The 20,664-nt window shown below is 37.2% G+C and overlaps 1 protein-coding gene across 3 annotated transcripts in view; it reads right to left on the bottom strand.

Moving 5' to 3' along the window:
* Nucleotides 1-257: 257 nt before the first annotated feature.
* IQGAP2 (IQ motif containing GTPase activating protein 2) overlaps nt 258-20,664 on the bottom strand; it is a 301,443-nt gene continuing 281,036 nt past the window's right edge. For all 3 annotated transcript variants that reach the window (XM_058275088.2, XM_058275083.2, XM_058275085.2), the window contains 6 exons: nt 17,900-17,987; nt 15,116-15,328; nt 13,480-13,640; nt 11,341-11,478; nt 9,690-9,798; nt 258-1,193 (listed from right to left, as the gene is read on the bottom strand). In XM_058275088.2, the coding sequence (XP_058131071.1) occupies nt 1,080-1,193; nt 9,690-9,798; nt 11,341-11,478; nt 13,480-13,640; nt 15,116-15,328; nt 17,900-17,987 (823 nt within the window). In that variant the 3' untranslated portion in view covers nt 258-1,079. The remainder of the gene's footprint in view (nt 1,194-9,689; nt 9,799-11,340; nt 11,479-13,479; nt 13,641-15,115; nt 15,329-17,899; nt 17,988-20,664) is intronic.

The following is a 20,664-nucleotide window of genomic DNA, read 5'->3' as shown; positions in this document are numbered from 1 at the left end:
AGTGTCAAGTACAGAGCCAAACTGGCCAGCCTGGATCCTTGGATGGTCTCATGGACTGTTACCTTATCCCTGAGCTGCTGAGTGTGAAAAAGACAAAATTCTATCTTGTTTCATTCACAGGTTTTGGATCTCTTTGATCCTCTTCACCTTAACTTGTACAAAGCTTTAGTTGCATTATTTTGTTTTCCTGATAAGCCCTACTAAGAACTTTCTCTTATGTACTACATGGTTTGGATTAAGAAAACTTAGAAGCCAAATTAATGTAATTAAGTAACATTTATTTTACATAAAACAATTTCCAACAAATACATTTAAAAACGATCTAGGTACTAATTTTATTGCATTACAAAAAATTGAGAGGCACAATTGAAGTATTTAACTGAATAGTGAGGGATGGAGGCAGCAGCCTATGATGGCCGTCCACATTGTTCCTTAGTCACTTAAAGGCTCTCGCTATAAGAGTCCTTCCATGACGCAGTAGTGCACTTGCTTTAGTAGGAATAAATCACATAAAATATATACTTTTATACAGAAAGTATTATATTGTCACTTTCAATTACTTATAAAAACTTCATTTTGAATTGCACAAAAGTTCTTTAAAACTGATAACTCCCAGAAGACAGGGCTTAGAACTGAGTAACTGTCTAAAGTACTTATTACAAATAATTAAGTTTCCATTTCTCCACAGATTAAAAAAATCTATGAAGAATTACATTATTCAAGTGGGACATTAAAAATTTTTTCATAGGAAAATAGGTTTACACATTTGTCCCTAGTCAGCTAAATTTATTTTCTCCTTAGTTTAAAGGCAAAACAGATCACAGATAAAGTTTTAAATCAGAGTACCTATACCACAATACAATGTGGAAGTGTTTATATTAAAATTCATTGTGTATATCATTCTATTGTAGTATCAAATTATCAAAAAGGCACATGGGTACATTCTTCAGGACAGTTTTGGTCTTTAAAAAATCACACATTTATAAGCAGTGATTTCAATCATGTTTAAAACAAAAATACTAAACAAATGCATTTCTCAATTCAGGTGATACAGAATCCATGAAATTCCTTCAGGCACTTCATTTTCCATAGAATTTCTTGTTCAGCAGGTATATGAGAAGGTTTACATTCACCTTAACCTTATCAAACATTTTCATTACAGCTACTCCTTCATATTGCATTTGAAGTAAATCCTGAAATTATAAGGAACATCATTAAATCTCAACTTTGATATTTCACACATTTTGAAACATACTGGAAGAATTTTGTTTTGGCAAAAATAAGATTCAATTGACCTGATGACCTAAGTCAGGGGGCACTTAAATTTTCATGTGCCTTAAAATCACCTGGTTAAAAACAGGCTAGTTAAAATACAGACTGATGGACACTGCTCCTAGGAATTTCTGATTTTGTGGCTATGAGGTGGGGCTCAGATTTTGCATTTTAAACAAGTTCCCAAATGGTGATACTGTTGGTCTGGGTACCACACCTTGATAATCACTCACACTGATGAAAGAAAATAGGTTCTAAGAATAGACTGGGGTGTGTGTGGGGCAGGGGGGTGGGGGCTAGGTGGAGCTTCTGGGGAAGATGACAGTGTAGGAAGCTCCAGGACTCAGTCCCTCCACCAAATTAACTACTAAACAGGTCAGAACTGTCTGAAACTATTTGAAACTCCAGAGGCCAGAAGAACACTGTACAGCATCTAGGGAAGAGTGGGAGGAGGGCCCTGATAACTTATGGTAAAGAACAGTAAATTGCTCTCACTGTGCAGGCAGCTACCGGCACCTATCCCCCACTCTTGTGGGAGTCTGCTGTGGGGTCCAGTCCCTGGCTAGTTGCTGCTCACATAAAGGACAAAAAAAAAATCCTCTTTCCCAAGAACAGGGGTATGCATGGTCCATCAGTGATCATGGCTTTTAATGAGTGATTTTGGATTGCTGGAACTCAGCTCTGGGGGCAGTTATTCTTTCAACATTCCCTGGACAGGGAGAGAGGTGGTACAGATTTAAAGATACAGGGCTTCCTCAGGACTGCAGGGGAGAGATAACTAAAGGGTTGCATTTGCTGGGCAGGCCAGGAAACTTGGCATTGGGGAGCTGTCAGAGAAGTTTTGGCACTTTCCCTGATCCACTGCACAGTATACTTTGGAGCCAGCCTGTGCTCCCGTTGTGGGTCCCTGGTTCTGTTTTGGCTGGGAAAGACCAAATTGGGAAAGTCATCCATGGAGTGACCGTTATCCCAGAATTTGTCCTCAGGTAGAAGCCGCATGGAACAACTAAAGAAATGTAAAAAAAAAAAAAGACAAACTAGAAAAGCAGACAGTCTGGGACAAAGGTCTGTGGTCACAGATCAACAGATATCTGGGATAGGGAGGTTTGTCCCCTGGGAAATAAAGGGAACAACCAAACTCTTATAAACAGGGGAACTCTAAAACAACCAATAAGCAAAAGCCCAGGACAGGACAGAGTCCTAGTAAGGCAGGGGAAACCCTGCACTCTGCATTTGCTTTGGGCAGGAGTTCCTAATAGGAGGGCTAAAGCTCTAGAAAATCTGTCTTAACACGAGCTAGTTACAAAACCAGGAAACAGATATTCCAGGGAGTAAATCCCACAGTTATACTTAAGGAGATGAAGGAAACAGAAAGAATTAAAGGATATTTGGAAAACAATGAATGATCAGTATTTGAGTCTTAATGAAGAGAGAGAAAATTTAAAAAGGAACCAAACAGAACTAGGGGAGTTGAAGACCACAATAATGGAAATGAAAAATGCCCAGGAGGGTTTCATGAGCAGAATGGAGCTAACTGAAGAAAGAATCAGTGAACTCAAAGACAAGACACTTGAAATGAGTTAGGCTGAGGGAGAGAGAGAAAAATATAAATATTAAATGCAAACACAGCATAAAACAGCTATGGGGCACTATTAGGCTCACCAATATATGCATTATAGGAACCCCAGAAGGAGAAGAAAGAAAGGGACAGAAGAAATATTTGAAGAAATAATGACAGAACTTCCCAAACTTAGAAAAAGAAGTGAACATACACATCCAAGAACATTAAACAGAATAAACATGAAGCAAATACACCCCATCATATATTGATCACACTTTTAGCAAACACAAAATAAAGAGTTCTGAAAGCTATGAGAGAAAAGCAACATGTTATGTACAAGGGAATCCCAAAAAGGCTGAGTGCCAATTTCTCACCAAAAATCAGGGAAGCAAAAGTGCAGTGGGATGCTGAAGGAAAAAACCTGCCAGCCAAAAATTTTATATCTGGTAAGACTTTCAAAAATGAAGGAGAGATCAAGACATTCTCAGATAAACAGAAGCTGAGGGAGTTTATCACCACTAGATCTGGGAGCTAACTAAAGGGATTTCTTCAGACTGAAAGGAAAAGACATCAGATCAGAGCAGTGTAAAGAAATAGAGACCTGTGGTAAAAGGTGAGGATTTGGGTAATTATAAATGCAAGTATTACTGTATTGTATTGTTTGGTATGTAACTCCACTTTTTACTTCCTACAGGTACTAAAATGCAAATGCATAAAATGTTATGATAAATCTAGGTCTTTGAGCGTACAGTGTACAAAAGACATAAGTGGTAACAAGTACTGAAAAAACGTGGGGGGACAGAAGGTAATAGGAAAAGTATATTTGCATGCTATTGAAGTTAAGGTGGTATCAAACCAAACATGATTGTTCTATATTTAGGTTGTTAAATTTTAACCCCATGGTAATTACAGAAAAATAAATGAAAAATATATTTGGATAGAAATAAGAAGGCACTCAGTATGGTACAATACACACACAGAATCAAATAAATATAAAAGTAGGAACTTATGGGATAATTGAGGAAAACAAGAGGTATTAGACTTACAGAGCCTAAAGAGCAAAATGGCAGAAGAAAGTCCTGTATTATCAGTAATGACTTTAAGTGTAAATGGATGAAACTCTCTAATCAAAAGGCAGAGATTGACAGAATGGAAAAAACCAACCAACCAACGATGACCCAACTATATGCTATCTGTAAGAGACTCACATTAAGTTCAAAGATACAAGTAGGCTGATGGTGAAAGGATGTAAAAAATATAATGATGTAAGTAGTAACCAAAAGAAAGCTGGGGTGGCTACACTAATACTGGATAAAATAGACTAAGTCAAAACCAGTTATGAGGGACAAAGATGGTCATTATGTATTGATAAAGGGGCAATTCAATAGGAAGATGCAACAATTATAAATATATATGCACCTAACAGCAGAGCCCCCCAAAATATGAAGCAAATACTGACAGATTCAAAGGGAAATTGATGGTTTTACATGAAGAGTAGGAGACTTTAACATACCACCTTCATTAATGGATAGAACATCTAGTCAGAAGATCAGTAAGAAAGTATAGGATTTGAATGATACAAAAAAACCAATGAGACCTAACAGACATATATAGAACACTGCACCCAACAAAAACAGAATGCACATCCTTCTTGAGCACACATGGATCATTCTCCAGGATAGCCCATAAGTTACATCGCAAAACAAGTTTTGATAAATTAAAAAAATATTGAAATCAATCAATATTCAATCTTTAACCATAATGGAATGAAGCTAGAAGTCAACAACAGAGAAAGAAAGGGAAAATTCACAAGTATGTGGAAATTAAACAACACTCTTAAAGAATCAATGGATTAAAAGAAGAAATCAGTAAGAAAATTAAGAAATAACCTTGAGGCAAATGAAAATGAAAATACAACATACCAAAACTTATGGGATGCAGAAAGGCAGTACTGAGAGGGAAATTTATAGCTCTAAATGCTCATATTAAAAGAAGAAGAAGACCAAAATATAAGATCTAGGACAAAATCCTAGAAGAAAACATAGGGAAGCATCTTCTAGACCTTGTGTCAGGCAATAGTTTATTAGACTTTATACCCAAATTACAATTAACAAAAGAAAAAGTAGATAAATGGGACCTCATACAAACAAAAACAAAAACAAACAAACCAAAAAACCAAAAAACTTTTGTTCCTTGAAGGATTTTACCATGAAAGTAAAAAAGACAACCTACACAATGGGAGAAAATATTTGGAAGCCACACATCTGATAAAGGATTAATATTCATATATAATGAAATCCTTCAATTTAACAAAAGGACAAACAATCCAATAAATGGGCAAAGTATCTGAACAGACATTTCTCTAAAGAATATATCCAAATGACCAGAAAGTACATAAATAGATGTGCAATATCTTTAGTCAATAGGGAAATGTAAATCAAAACCAAAATGAGATACCATTTTACACCTCTCAGAATGGCTGTTATTAATAAAATGGAAAATAAGTGTTGGAGAGGATGTGGAGAAACAGGAACACTCATTCATTGTGATGGCAATGTAAAATGTTGCATCTGCCATGGAAGACTGCTTTGTGGGTCCTCAAAAAGCTAAGTATAGACCTACCATATGACCTGGCAATCCCACTACTAGGTATATACTGAAAAGAATGAAAGTAGGGGCCTAGATATTTGCACACTGATATTCAGAGTGGCATTATTTACAATTGCCAAAAAAATAGAAGCAACCCAAGTGTTCATCAACTGATGAATGGATAAAATGTGATATATATACAGAATGGAATATTATCCAGCCAAAAAAAAAGAATGAAGTTCTGATATGTGCGACAGTATGGATGAACCCTTAAGACATCATGTTGTGTGAAATAAACCATTCGCAAAAGGACAAATGTTGTATGACTGCACTGATTTGAAACAATAAGAATAAGCAAAGTCAGAGTCAGAATCTGGAATATGGGTTACCAGGAGATGGTTTGGGGATAAGGAAGTTCAGGCATAACATGTACATGATTCCTCTTTGGAAAGATGGAAATGTTTTTGGAATGGATGGTGGTGATGTTAGCACTACATTGTGAAAACAAATTAGCAAGAAATATATATCTGAATATGACTAAAAAAGGAAATGTTATATTGTATATGTGGTACCATTAAAAAAATCCATAGAACTACACTACACGAAGAGTGAACCCTTCAACACTGGCTTTTAATGGATAGTAGAATTATAAACACATGCTACCATCAAGTGTAACAAATGTTCCACTCTAAAGCAAGGTGCTGGTGGTGGGGTGGTACATGGGAATCCTGTCTTTTATGCATGATTGTTCTATAAACCCACAATCTCTATAATAAAGGGAAAAAAATAAGTAAATTGGTGGCATGACCACACTGTAAGACATAATAGATTCTGGCCTCTATTTATAATGAGACAGTGGTACTTAAGTTGCCCTTCACTGAACAGACATTTTGAAAAAAGGGTTTAATAAAAATATTTGTGCATATATGTGTAATCACTGTGAATGCAGTAGCTCCAAATGCAGATGATATAGGTGATCATAAAAAAAATCCCACATACATGCTAAAAAACAGTATACTGAGTCAAAAAAACTTTACACAAAATACTATGTACTGTATGATTCCATTACATGACATTCTGGAACAATTCAAAACTAACCTATGGTATGGACATCATATGTGTTATCAAATATGAAATAGTAACATAGGGGAGTGGGTGTAGCTCAGTGGTTGAGGGCCTGCTTCCCATGTATGAGGTCCCGGGTTCAATGCCTGGTACCTCCTTAAAAAAACAAAAACAAAAACAAAAAAAACCCACAAAAAACCCCCGCATAGTATAATGTTAATTGTAAAACCTAGGTAGTAAGTATATGGGAGTTCCTATATAATTTTTTCAACTTTTCAGAAAGTCTGAAATTTTTCATAATAAATTATTAGGGAGAGCAGAAAAAAAGAGAATAGATAAGGACTGCCTGAAAGAAAACCATTGTCAATTAAGCTAATATCAGATATTCAATTATAATGTCAATTTTCTATTGAAAAATTCTAAACACATCTAATCAGACTATGTCCTTTACAACAGCAATGTTTCCTCAAGTGGGAAGCAAGAAGAATATTATAACTCCTACTTTGATTTTTTCATTTTTAAACATTTAAAACTGGGTATATTTTATAAAGTATATTTTAGACTAAGTTGAAGTATGCATACTTTATAAGTATAAACAAATTTACTGATGAAGTTGTATGATCAACCACTATACAAAACAACTTCTTTCTGATTAGATGACTTCTATCCCTGAATCGAGAGCAGGTCTTCATTCTCAAGTCAGAATCTATCATTCTATTTTCCACTGCCACCAGATAAGAAAGAAAATCAACTCTCTTTCTAAAATAATATCTAGGTCACAGCAGCCATGAGCAAGAGACAAAGCAGTAACATTTCACAATAACACGGGACAGGGGCCTTTCCCAGACAGAAGGTATCATCCCTGAACTGCCCTGAACAAGTAACAGGTCTCACTCTTTTGTTTTTCAGCTCTAGAAACCTCTTGGTTCTTAATGATAATGCCAAGTATCTATACTGTACAAGGCCACTTGCAAAACTTGGAAGTGATATTTGAGTGAACTTTGGTTCCTATCTCATTCCTACTCAATTACCTCCACTTACACTCAGCTAAATCCCCACATTATTCAGATATGCTTTCAGGACTGAAATTCCATAGAGAATTTGAGTTCCTTTGTCAAGAATGTTTCCATCTATTAAAGTATAGTGGAGACTCACTTTTCTCCTGGGAAATGCTGCATTTGTTAAAGTTTCTTGGAAGAGAATTAAACCAGTATGGTTAGACTGAGAAGAAATGGCTTATGCAGATTAATTAGTTGGGTCACCAAGTGGGGAAGCAGAGAAAATTTGATTGCCCTTGTGGCTGGAAGAACAGATTTTAGTTTTATTTCTGCCATTTGCAACCTTTTATTCCCTTATGTATAAACTGGGCACAACACTGCTTTTGAGCATATGATCAAGGGATCCTCAAGCCTTTGTAAGACATCCTTGTCTCATCAGGTCAGAGAGAATCCTGTGAGATAATTAGTGGAGCAGAGCAATGACCACCTTGGACCAAAATGTCAGGTAGATTGGGGATTCAGCCCCAGCCTTGCCTATTCCTTAATGAGCCACTGAACCTCAGATCTTCATCTGGGAAAGGAAAAATGCCAACCTGGCAGCCCTTGAAAAACACTTGCAATTACACTTTTGTAAGCAGAATGTTTATCACATAAGTCACACCCTCCTGTTATGTCCTACAGTTTTCTTTAGGGACTAAGATGAGAATGGGCTAAAGTTTATCCAGAATCATAGATTTGCTGGAAGGACCTCCCCTATTCCTCTCAGAAACACCTGTTATGTTCCCAGTCTTCAAATCACACTAGAGACATGACCCCCAAGATTCTCTTTGTTAATTCACAGTAAATGTAAATGTCTGAAAGCTGTAGTGTAAATGGAAGTCTGACTTCCAACAGCGATGCAAGGCTGACTTCAGAAGGGCCTCATGCTCAGTTTAATGCATGAGGCCCTCTGAAATTTGCATGGGGTCATCTTGAAATCTTTAGTAACTTAAAAAAAAAACCAACTTTATTTTAAAATATTTTCAAACTTAAAGGACAGATACAAAAATAACACAAACCCTGTATGGAGAACTCCAACATTCTGCTACTCCCCCCCAAATTAACATTTTGCCACATTTTTGCCACATCATTCTACCCATCCATCCATCCATCCATCTACTGAGTATAGTTTGCATACATCATGCTCCTTGAACACTTAATATTGCCATGTAGATTTCCTAAGAACCACGATATTCACATATGTAACCACCTTAAGTGAAGTTATCAAGTTCAAGAAATTTAACATTGATACAAAAGCTTACATTCTATATTTCAATTTTTTCATATGTCCCAATAATATCCTTTTGAACCTTTTGTCCTCCTTTGTTAGATCCCAGCTATGTAATGCATTTAATTATCATTGAAATCCTTCATAATTTTTGCACAAGGTACCCTGCATTTTCATTTTGCACTGAGCCATGAAAATTACATAGCTGGTCCCAATTTTATGATAATGATTAAAAATATTTGGGGCATACTAGCCATCTGCATATAGCTGAAGAGTAACATTACATAATCAACAATACGAATAACTGAATGGCATGAAGAATTAATCCTACTGCACAATGAATCTTGAATAAGGGATCAAGTGAAGCTTGGTTTTTGCATCAGTGTTGAAAAGGAAGTCCTATGGAATTCCTGCAGCCTCTCTAAACACAACCTAAGATGTCTCCAGGACACCTGTGATTCACCTGCCCAATTGATATTGGGCTTACATCTGCCACTTCTACAGTAGGTGGCGGGTCAACTTCAAAATGATGTATAACCATTCTAGGAAGGTGAAAGGAGAAAGAACAGGAAATTTCCAATCTTGAGAATACCCAGTCTTAGAAAGAAAGGCAAGTTCTTAATAAAAGGTGCCTTTTTTCAACCTTTATTTCATAGCTCTAAATACTTTCATAGTATTCTTTTGTTTAAGCTTCAAAATGGAAACATGGCTTAGAAAAACTGCTATGCTTCATGATTTATCAACTGAAAGCACTTTAAATTCTAATAATTTGATAAATTAGCTTTAAAAATTGTCAATATTAAAAACTAATATTGGCAAATAAGGCTTGCATTGGTATTCTGTCAAATTTCCTTGTTGTCATGAAGAATCCAAGCAGGGGAACCACAAATGACCAAAACGATAAAGCCACCCCTAATTTGCAGAAATTTCAGCTTACCTGAATATTGATTTGCACCTTTTCCATCTCGACACCCAGGAATTTCGATCTGATGTCAAAGATGCCCACATCTTCAGTAGATATGATATCAAATGTAACATTTTTAAACCTAGTCAAGAAAGGAATATTTATAAAAGTGGAATCATAAGCATATGCTCAAACCTGAAACAAATTAATGGAATTCCAAGTTATCATTCTTAGTGACTGGTCTATTGGGAAGACTATGGAAGTCACCAAACGCCTCCCATCATCTTTCCCACACTCTGCTCACCAAACACTAGACTCGATGGCTAGAGATCTGCAGCTCACAAAGCACTGTACTAGGTCCTTTATTAGAAAAGAAATACAGGATGCAGTTTTTATTCTTAGGGAGCATAAACTACACTCGGGAAAATATGAGAGTCACAGAACATGAGCGTTTATATGGACCTGAACTGTTGGCAGGCTGAATATTTCAGATATTTCAGAACTTTTACAGAAAGTTTGAAAAGGAAGTAGCATTTTGAATTGGTATAGTGAAGAGAAAGTTTCATAGGATAAATGGCCTTGAAGGAAGGTAGGAGTCAGAGAGGGGGGCAACCCAGTGAGGGTGGCTTTACTCGAGACAAAGGATGAGGGAGCCATAGGGTGGGGGCTTATGATCCTTTTAAAGGGAGAACCACTTTGTGCCTGTGGGGTTATGGAGCAGGGTTCCTGTTCCTCACCTTCTCATTTATTCACTTACTTACTTACACATTTACTGTCAAAAATGGCTCTGAAATAAAGTTTATTATATGGGGGGAAAAAAAGGAAATAAATGGTTCTGACTCAAGGTTGGTTGGCATGAAGAGTCTGTGGCCTTGAAATTAGAAAAATATTGTTATGGTTTGCATGGTCTCCCAAAAAGACGTGTTTAAGTCCTAACTCTCAGTCAGAAGAATGTGCCCCTATATGGAAAAAGGGTCATTTCAGAAGGACTTAGTTAAGATATGACCAAACTGAATTAGGGTGGCCCCTATTCCAATATGACTAGGTCCTTACAAGAGGAGGAAATTTGGACACAAGGGGAGAACACCATGTAATGACAGAGGCAGAGATTTAAGTGCTGCCAAGCAAAGGAATGCCAAGGATTGCTGTCACCAGAAGCCAGGAGAGAGGCATGGATCAGATTCTTCTCTATAGAATTCAGAGGGAGCAAGGAACTTCTGACAACCTTGATTTTAGACTTTCAGTCTGCAGAACTCTGAGACAATAAATTTTTTTTTAAAGCCATCCAGCCATCCATGGCAGTCCTAGGAAACTAAGATAGGTATGGTTTTGCAAATGTAGATAACAGTCATCTACCAAGGCTGATGAGTCTGAAAGAAAGCCCGTCACTCTTAATGCTATGGTTCAGTTCTCTTGGAGGGATCATGGGTGGCACACAAATCTGAATGCATTGGACAAGCCCTGGGAAGCACAATCAAGTCACATGACCAATGGCACCAGCTTCTAGAAGACTAGAGATTATCATACATGCTTTTGTCCCTTCACCTATAATCAAGGGTAAGCTTTGACAGGCCAAATGATGCTCTCTTTAAAGGCCAAAGGAAAGTGAAGAAATAAGAGTCAGATTTTATGGAAAACAATTAGAAGGCATGGCTGTTCCTTGCAGACTCCAGGTCATACTCACTGGTTTGTCTGAAGATCTTCGATATCTAGCAGGACACCCTTCTCATGCAGCTTTGCTGCAGTGTACCTAACAGGCTTTGCTCTCTTTGGCCCTTTGGGTTCTTCCTTTCCATCCAGTTTAATTGACCTCCGAGTATTCCTGACAAAATAAGAACAAGCCATCTATTGTCATGATGCCCAATTCAGTTTCCAGTAGAATAGTAACCATCCCCAAAATGCACATCGTTCAGACCTGGCCCCCATGGTATTAACTGTGCAAGATTTTATTTTGTGACAGTAGGTGAACAATTTTCCCCATGCGATAAGACTTCACTACACAACCGTTTAGGGAAAAGCTATTTATTCTCCAAGTGACTAAAGTATTGAATTGCAGATCGAGATCTTTAATAAAAATTGTACTCTGACCATTTTCTCAGGCATATTGACCTAAGTGGCTATCTTAGGCCATTTTGGTACAATGAACTTGAACTGTGTATTCCAAAGTAGATATATCACCAGGACAGCTTAATGTATTTAAAAAATACTTACTGTGTGGATGGTTCTGTTCTGAGTGCTACATTTCATTTACAGAAATGACATCTCCATAGTGCCTATGTACTTAATTGAGCCTGTTGGCACATAGTATTTCATTTACCTATCCCAACAACACTTGTGAGGCTGTACTACTAATGCCCCCTTTTAAAAGATGAGAAATTGGGGCTCAAAGAAATTCACTGATCAGTTCAAATGCACACAAATATGAGAAAGAATCAGAACCCAAATTAGACAGCCTGGATGCAGAGTTTGTGTAAAATGCCTTAAAGTACTTGAGATAAAAAGCAAAGCAAACCGACATTATTGGGACAACTGAAAAAACTGGCATATGGTCTGTAGCCTCTTTATCCAGTAACTATATTGAATTTGATAGCAGTACTGAAGGTGGTTACTTGTGTCCTTGTTCTCAGGAAATGTGCCTGGAAGTGCTAATTATCAGAGGAGCATGATGTATGCAACCTACTCTCAAATCTTTAGGTAACAGAAAGACAGAATTATATAATAAATATCACAAAATGCCAGAAGGGGATTAAGTCTAGGTTTCTGGGTGAGGGGGTATATTGGAGTTCTGTACATTGCTTTTGTATTATCTTTGCAACTTTCCTGTAACTTTGAAGTTTTTTTTTTTTAAAGTAAAGCAAACAAATAATACCACCTTATTTCTACTGCTCAAGCTTTAGCGTAAAAGTAAATTATAGGCCCTAAGTAAAAGAATGAAAATTCAGAACCAGTACAGACCACATAAATGAGGTTTAAATTTGGCTATATTCCCTCGCCAAAACGTCTATGATAATGCAATTGAGTTTTCCACCCAGCACCATTTCCTACGGCCAAATTGACTATGCAAGAATTACCTGAATATATTAAACTAATTATATGGGTAAATACAATTGGTTAAATATTGACTTTAGTCTGATAAGAATAATCATGAGCAAAGAACAGTCATTAATAGTGACTACATTATGAAAATCTATAGTTTATATGCTAACGGATAAGAGAGCTAACAAATTTTCCTTTTGTGTCAATGATTTTTAAAAAATCAACAAGCAATTCAAAATCATTAAGCCACTCTGTACAATTAGTAAATATTTGCCATTATTTAATGTATATAAGTATATACATTAATGTATATAAGTATATACAAGTATATAAAGTACTGTTTATTATAAACATTCCAAAAACAAGAGTAGCTTTTAGTTTTTATAAGCGATTTTTTTAATTAGAGTAGTTGTAGGTATACAGAAAAATCATGCATAAAACACAGTTTCATATACCACCATTTATAATAGTATTTTTAGAACCTTTGACCAAAAAGGACAAAAGAAATGACAGAAGTGCTTCCCTAAGTCTTAATGCTGTTTAAAATATAGCAGAGTAAGGCACTTTACTTCCAATGCTAGTGGGGAATTTTAAAAGATTCTAAATTAATTTCTGGCTTAGTTCACAGTAGCAAATAAAAAAATTGAGTGTCTAATTTTTTATTATAAAGTAAAACAAAAATTTTGCTTCTAAATCCAACCCAAATCAAATGCCCTGGACTGTAGAAGAATTGACAGACCTTATAAATCTTGACGTTATAAACCAACACGACACTATTTTAACTTACTTCCTTTGTAAGTTGTCTAAACAAGTCTTTATGTAGGTGTCATAATAATTAATTTGTTCCTCATAAAATGCTGCCTTCTTGTTAAGTGCCTTCAGGGTCTGCTGAAGTTTTGCCAATTCGGTTTTTCGAAGTTTACGATAGATTCTTTGATTTCGAATATCCTAAAAACAATAAGTAAAAGCAATGATATGAGATCTAAGCAGAAATTTTACAATGTTGTCAATTTGGGGCAAGAAGAAGAACAAGTAGTAACTAACTATTTGTGACTTTTAATTGTAGTTTATCTCATTCACCTTATTTTAATCTCTCAACACCAAAGTGTTCCCATCCTCTTTTTTACTTCAGAACTGGAAACTGTCCGTATTTCACTTTGAGAGACTTGCTAAGTTTTAGTTAAAAGACTTTAGCAGGAGACATGCAATTTCTTCAGATTATTTTGAACACTTCCTTTGAAGAATACCTTCATACTGAAAAGGTTTATATTTAATTGTTGCATTAATTTTAGTGATGTTTAAAAAAATAAAAATTTTAATCCTAGCCAATATTTTTCAAGGTTTATGGAAAAAAGTAGGCTCTCAAGATGATAGACAATTTAAACAGAATTCCTAGAATATAAAGTTGCTTAAACTCCTTACAGTTTATTAGGGCTATGCTAAATTTAAGCCTATAGGTATCAGATTTTTTTTTTTTAGGAGGTATAAGGAATTGAACCCGGGACCTTGTACATGGGAAACAGATGCTCAAACCACTGAGCTACGCCTGCTCCCTCATGACAGTCTTTTAATTATTTTAAAAAGCAAAAACATCAATTTTTCTACTTCATACTCCCAAAGAGAAGTATTTCCACCCAAAGCTATAGAAAGAAATGTTATTTCTTTTTACTCACTCCCAGCTAAGAGGAATAAGCCTACCGTCAGAACTGACCTTAAATTTCCATGGGAGAATGAAGCTGAGTGCATTTCCCTCCCAGAAGGTAGCATATTTATTTTTCCTAATTGCTTTATGGCCTTTAACTTCTAGACCCATATTAACATGCATGTTTGAGTAAAAAGGATGAAATGTCCTTTAAACCTAAATATATACTTCCTTATCCTTGACAAACAGATCTCAGTCGCTTCCTGTGATGTTTCCTTTGTCCTTGCACTAATTTGAGATCCTTTACTCAGGAAATTTCTCAAGTGTAAAAATACAGGATGAGAAAACAAAGTAACATTTAAGTCTGCCCGTAGACTACACTGCTTAGGGACAGTTCTCAGAAAGCTACCACCTAAACTGGCAGGTCCTAAGAGCTCATCGCTAGTGCCAACAACTCAGAAGGGAATCTCCTAAGTGTCACTGGAGAGCTAGTAGGTACCCCTGAAAGGTGCAGACTAAACTTGTCAATTCCACTTCCTGCACATCTATTTTCTGGTGTGTTCCAACTCTGATGACTCTGGGGGGAAGGAGGCTATGATTATTCTCTGATAAAGGTCATCAGATGCTCTGAAAACTTTATAAAATTTGTAATATTATGGAGGGCAGGGGCCGTGGTGTCTACATCTGTGAACCTCTTTTGTCACCTCAGTGTGCCCAGCATGTTACTGGTGATGAGCAAATGTCTGCTAAGTGAAGAAGAATGAATACTGTTTCCAAAAACCTTGGCAATCTCATTGAGAATGTCTTGGTATTTATTTTTGGATGACACGTGTCCAGTTTGTTCCAACGTCCGAAGATTCCTCTGGATTTTCCTCTTCTTCTGCTCAAGAGGCAAATGAGTATCTTCAATCATAAATTGGCTCTGTTTCATTTCTTCTGGAGTTCTGGAATCTATAAGCTCACGGCTCACCATGTCTTTGGTGTGATTCATTTCCTGAAAAGGGAAAATCAAGATGTTGATTTTTCTCTGACCCGCTAATCGCACATCTTCAGAAGCTACACAAAGCAAGTTAATGTCAATATTCAAGACATTCTCAAGCAAAGCCAAAAGACTAGAACCAGAACATGTTCTTCATATGTTTGTTTTTCTTTCTTTTTAGGAGGCACCAGGAACTGAACCTGGGACCTCCCATGTGGGAGGCAGGCACTCAACTGCTTGAGCCACATTTGCTCCCATCATCCGCTCCTGTCATGTGTTTTTATTTTTTATTTTTACCCCCCCCCCCCCACCTTGTGGCTTGCTTGCTGTCTGCTCTCTGTGTCCATTTGCTGCGCTCCTCTGTGTTATTACTTGTCTCCCTTTTTTGTGCGTCACCTTGCTGAGTCAGCTCTCTGCAGCGCTTGTGGGCTGGGCTGGTGGCTCTCTGCAGCATGCAGGCGAGCCTGCCTTCACAAGGAGGCCCCAGGACGCAAACCCAGGGCCTCCCATATGGTAGACGGGAGCCCAACTGATTGAGCCACAGCCGCTTCCCATGTCTAAGTTTTGAAGTAGTTCTTTGGGAAAGAATTACTTCACCTTTTTGAGAAACACAGCAATAAAAGGAGACTGAATTTGGGCAAAATTCTAAATAGCTGATTAACTGCCAAGGTGACAAATCACCTTAAAAATTGACATATTGTTAAAATTGCTTCTTTGAATCTGTATTCAAAGAAGGGCTTCCTTGGATGGAAGGGCTTCGATCCCTGGAGTCCAAAACTAGATTACCTTAAAATGTGGCTATGAGAACCCTGAACATCCAGAACCCGACTATACTGTTATATATCAGCCATATAAATGGGGATTCACAAGCCAATCCAACAGTGAGTCAGTCAGAGATTGACATTCTGATAATGGTTTCCTTCTCAAATTACCAACTCTGAAAAACTCAGTTTCTCTGAACCGAAAGAAACAAGAATACTCTGGCACTTGGTACTACCAAGTACATGGTGATAAATGAATTATTGAATACTATTTGGAACTTGTTCAAGGAAACAACATAAAAAAGATACTGGTGTTCTGGCCATTTCACTGTGCTAGACAAGTGACTAACCCAATAGATGAGACTAAGGATATAATTATTTTCAGATAGAGTGATATTAGCCACATGATGGATAGATCAACATTATGGACACGGTAGTAAATAGTAACAGTAGTAGCAGCAGCCAATGTGATTGAGCACTTAATGTGTGCCAGGTATTGTTTTACCCACTTAACCCCAAGTCTTAAAACTTTGAATCTCATTTGTGAAGGTGTTACTATTATTATTCCCATTTTACAGATGAGAAAATTGAGGCTCAGATATATTCTAAGTGCCAAGAGTTACCCAGCTAGAAGATGCAGGGCAAGACCTGAACCTAGCAGTCTGTTCTTAGTCACTATGCTACATATGGGGGATAAAAATGAAACATTTGATTAAGGACTAAAAGGCTCAGAGTAAATTAGCTTGATATTCTACCAACATTGTTAAAAATATTCACACAATAAATATCAGGTAATTTGATGTTTTATATTTTTTAATTAAAAACTGACAATGGGGGAAGGAATGTGGCTCAATCGATTGGGCTCCCATCTACCAAACAGGAGGCCTGGGTTTGCATCTCAGGGTCTCCTTAGGCAGGCTCGTCCGTGCTCACAGAGAGCTGGCGCAGCAAGATGACACAACAAAGGGAGACAAGCAGACACAGAAGAACGTGCAGCGAATGGACACAGAGAGCAGACAGCAAGCAAGCTGCAAAGGATGGGGGATAAATTAAAAAATAAAATAAAATAAAATAAATCTTAAAAAAACTGACAATGATTTCTTGACAATGGATTAAATTAAGAATGATTCAGAAAAATTTATTTGTATTTTTTGCCAGAAGTAACTAGACAATTTTGTTAACTTTTCTTTAAGAAGGGGTCATTATCGGTACTAAAACAAAAACAATGGAATTAACTTAATTCTGAATGAAATAAACAATGATGCATTTTAAAATGTCAATAAAAAGTTAGATGCAAAATTGTTATGAAACTGCCGTTACTTAGACCAAGACAAAAGCAACAATGATGCTTTGACCCAATGGACTCCAGGCATTTGCTTTAATCTTAAGCATTTGGAAAACAGCTTTAATGTGTGAGATTCTTCTGTTTCTTTAAATTAGCCAATACGTAAAATACAAAAGGCATTTTTCTATATCCTATCAACCAGAACTACTTCCTAGCCAAATTATCTGTCCATCCACTGTGAGATAAAGTTTATGATGAACATTCCGAAGCTCTGAAAGACCCAGAATTATCTTCCAAGTCCAGGACTAAATTACATTCAGCATAAATTCAGGGCCGTCTTTTCTCTTTTATTCTTATTGGTACTCCATGTGGGTTGATGTAGGGCTGAACTTGGTTGAGCAGAGTAATAAAATTTCTTACTTCCAAACCATGTCTGCTAAAGTTTCTCTGGGATAACAGTAAACATTTGGCACGAAGATTTATTAAGAAAATAAACTCACATAGATTGCACTTATTACTTTACACTCAAAGACCAATGACCTGTTCTGTTGTTGCTGGTGTCTCTAAGATTTCTGTCAATTCGTTTCCTGGCTGGTTCCGGACCACGTCAATTATCAGCTTTTTGGTCCTTACAAAATAAAGCAGAGACAGACGTTCAGAACAGCAGCCCTGACGCACAAAAATCTGCTTCTCCTGAGGGAGTGCACAAATACAAAAAGGACACTTTCAAAGATAATCCCTTAAAATAAAATTCTTGCAGAAATTCAATGTTTCTTCTAAGGCTCCCAAAGTTTGGGAATGCTTAATAATCAAAGTTTGGGTTTTTAGGCTTGGGGATTAATAACCATGGGCACAAGCATATCATAGAATTCCTTATCTAAATACTTTTTCTCTTTTTAGACTGATACTATTTTTTGATGCGCAGGAGAGACAGGTGTTGCTGATATGGATTGCCACCGTACAGGGTGCAGCCCTATTATCCCCCTTTCCTATCTGACAACATTTAAACCTCTGAGCCCGCTTAGTAGAACATAAGCCTTTAGGAGCCAGACCATCTGCAACCTTTCTTGCCATGAGAAAGTAATGAAATAATGGGCAGACCAGAGGGAGTAGAAGTCCCGCGTGGGCTGTGGACGCTTTGGGCTAGTGGCTGACACAGAAGCGGGGAGGATGGGTGTTCGTTGACCTTAGGACTGGTTGAGGGACTAACGCATAGGGCTGGATCCTTGTCTTCAGGTAGAGAACAGAAGAGTTACTCAGTAGGAAATCAGGAGCTGGAAAACTCCTCTAGAAACACTAAAATTATATGTTCAAGTCTGTTTTCACTCTGGCAAAGGGCCACTTCTTTCTAGTTAGGGATTAGGAACCCTTCTTAAAAAGTATTTTAACATAAAAGGTAATGGGCACGTTTGCGCACTTTTACGTAAAGTGGGAACAGTATTATTGAAAACAGCTCTTCTTCCAACAAAATGAAATACCATAAATACAAGTTGCCTTGACCTACAAACAGGTCTAACTGAAATCTGAAGCATCTCATACCGAGTTTCACTTCAGTTCTTTCAAAGGCATTACGCAACATCACTGAATGATGACTTTCTTCCCAAACTACCGCAGGAAATGTTCACACAGCATGAAAACTGGAAACATTTTTCACGTTTTGAAATACAAGGGCAACTGCTCTCAAATGACACAGGAAACTCTCAAAGTTAATTTCAAATACATGGTTTTTGAAAATAGAAAAAATTCTAATAAACCATCTGTAAACATTATTTTTCTCACTTCCTTATTATTAGTCTTCATGGGCAGAATGATTATAACACAGCTTCCTCTCCTGTCTTTCCTCTAGCATTTGGAGACCCATTTCCTCTGGGCCTGTGACCCTTTGCTGTTGGGGATTTTCAGGCTGTCTGAGAAGGCGTAGCAAAATATTTCACTAAGAGTCTAAGGTGGGCACACAGCTAATTTTAGCAGGGCGGCTGGGGTTCAGAAAGCAATGTACTGTGTCCTTCCCACACAACTTCTCCAATCATCCTTACAAATATATTAAATGGGAATACTGAGCTATAAATAAAGACTTGATGATTTAAAAAAATGTAAATATAGTGACTGTTTCTTATTTGAAACAATATTCTAGGAACTATATATGACAAATGCTTCCAGGAAACCCTTAGCTTGTATCTTTTAGAAAAGCTGTCTAAAGATCAAATGACTGGGAGCACTAAAACATGCCCTGTCAGGGACAAAGAAAGTTTCTTTGTTCAGTAGCTGATGGAGGACAAACTGCCCATAAAGATTATTTCCCTTGGAGTTCTACTTTCTATCAGGACTGTGGAATCCATTGCCAAAATCTGACTTCAGACAGTCTCTATAAAAATAACCATCCAGTCCTATGGCAGGGAACTCATATCTCCCTGCACATTAGCCTAATGGGTAAGGTACTGGGGTCAGACAAATCTACGGTTGAATCTGGGCTCCTCTTGCTTACTAGCTGTGTGGACCTATATAAATCATATAATCCTAAACATTTTTATTAATTTATTTATAAAATTGGACTCTCATAAAGGTGGCGAGGACGAAAGGAGAAGATAATGTAAAGCCTTTAGCTGTGGTCTGATACAGGCTAAGCACCCACATAACCATTAAAGTTGGGCTGCCCAATGTGGTGCCAAGGGTGACAACTAGGCACTTGAAACGTGGCTAGTCCAAATCGAGATTTGCTCTGAATGTGCAATGCACACGGGATTTTGAAGACTCAGTATGAAAAAAAAAAAAAAGAATGTTCAATAATTCCTTAGTAAATTTTATACTGATTTCATATTAGAATGCTAATATTTTGGATATAATGGACTCATTAAAAGGTATTATTAGAAATTAACTTCAAATGTTTCCTTCAACTATATGGCTATGAGAAAATTGAAAATTCATGTGTGGCTCACTTATTTCTTTTGGAGAACGTAGAATCCAGCATCAGGACATTCCATTCTTAAACAGGAAGCTCCCTCCAAAAGGCCTGCCTTCCAAGGATGCCTGCTTGCCTGTCCCGGTTAGTCACTGAACTGGAGGACTAAGGGGACCCCAGGCACACAGTCCAGTCCCTTATCTTACAAATGTGGCAACTAATCTAAAAGGTTAGGTGACTAGGGAAAGGTCGCATTCTACTTTCTCAAGTTGCGGAAAACAAGTTGAATTTCTCTTCCACAGATCCTCACAAACCTGGAGAAAAGTGCTAGGACTGTGTCTGCTAGCCCCTTTTCTACTTATTTTCCAAATGAAACCCCTCAGTTCCTTAAGCCTCCTCACAACAC

Source organism: Dasypus novemcinctus, chromosome 2 (genome assembly GCF_030445035.2).
Source record: "Dasypus novemcinctus isolate mDasNov1 chromosome 2, mDasNov1.1.hap2, whole genome shotgun sequence".
Lineage (NCBI taxonomy): Eukaryota > Metazoa > Chordata > Mammalia > Cingulata > Dasypodidae > Dasypus > Dasypus novemcinctus.
The sequence above is the reverse complement of the archived record's forward strand: the minus strand, read 5'-3'. Positions and strand labels throughout refer to the sequence as shown.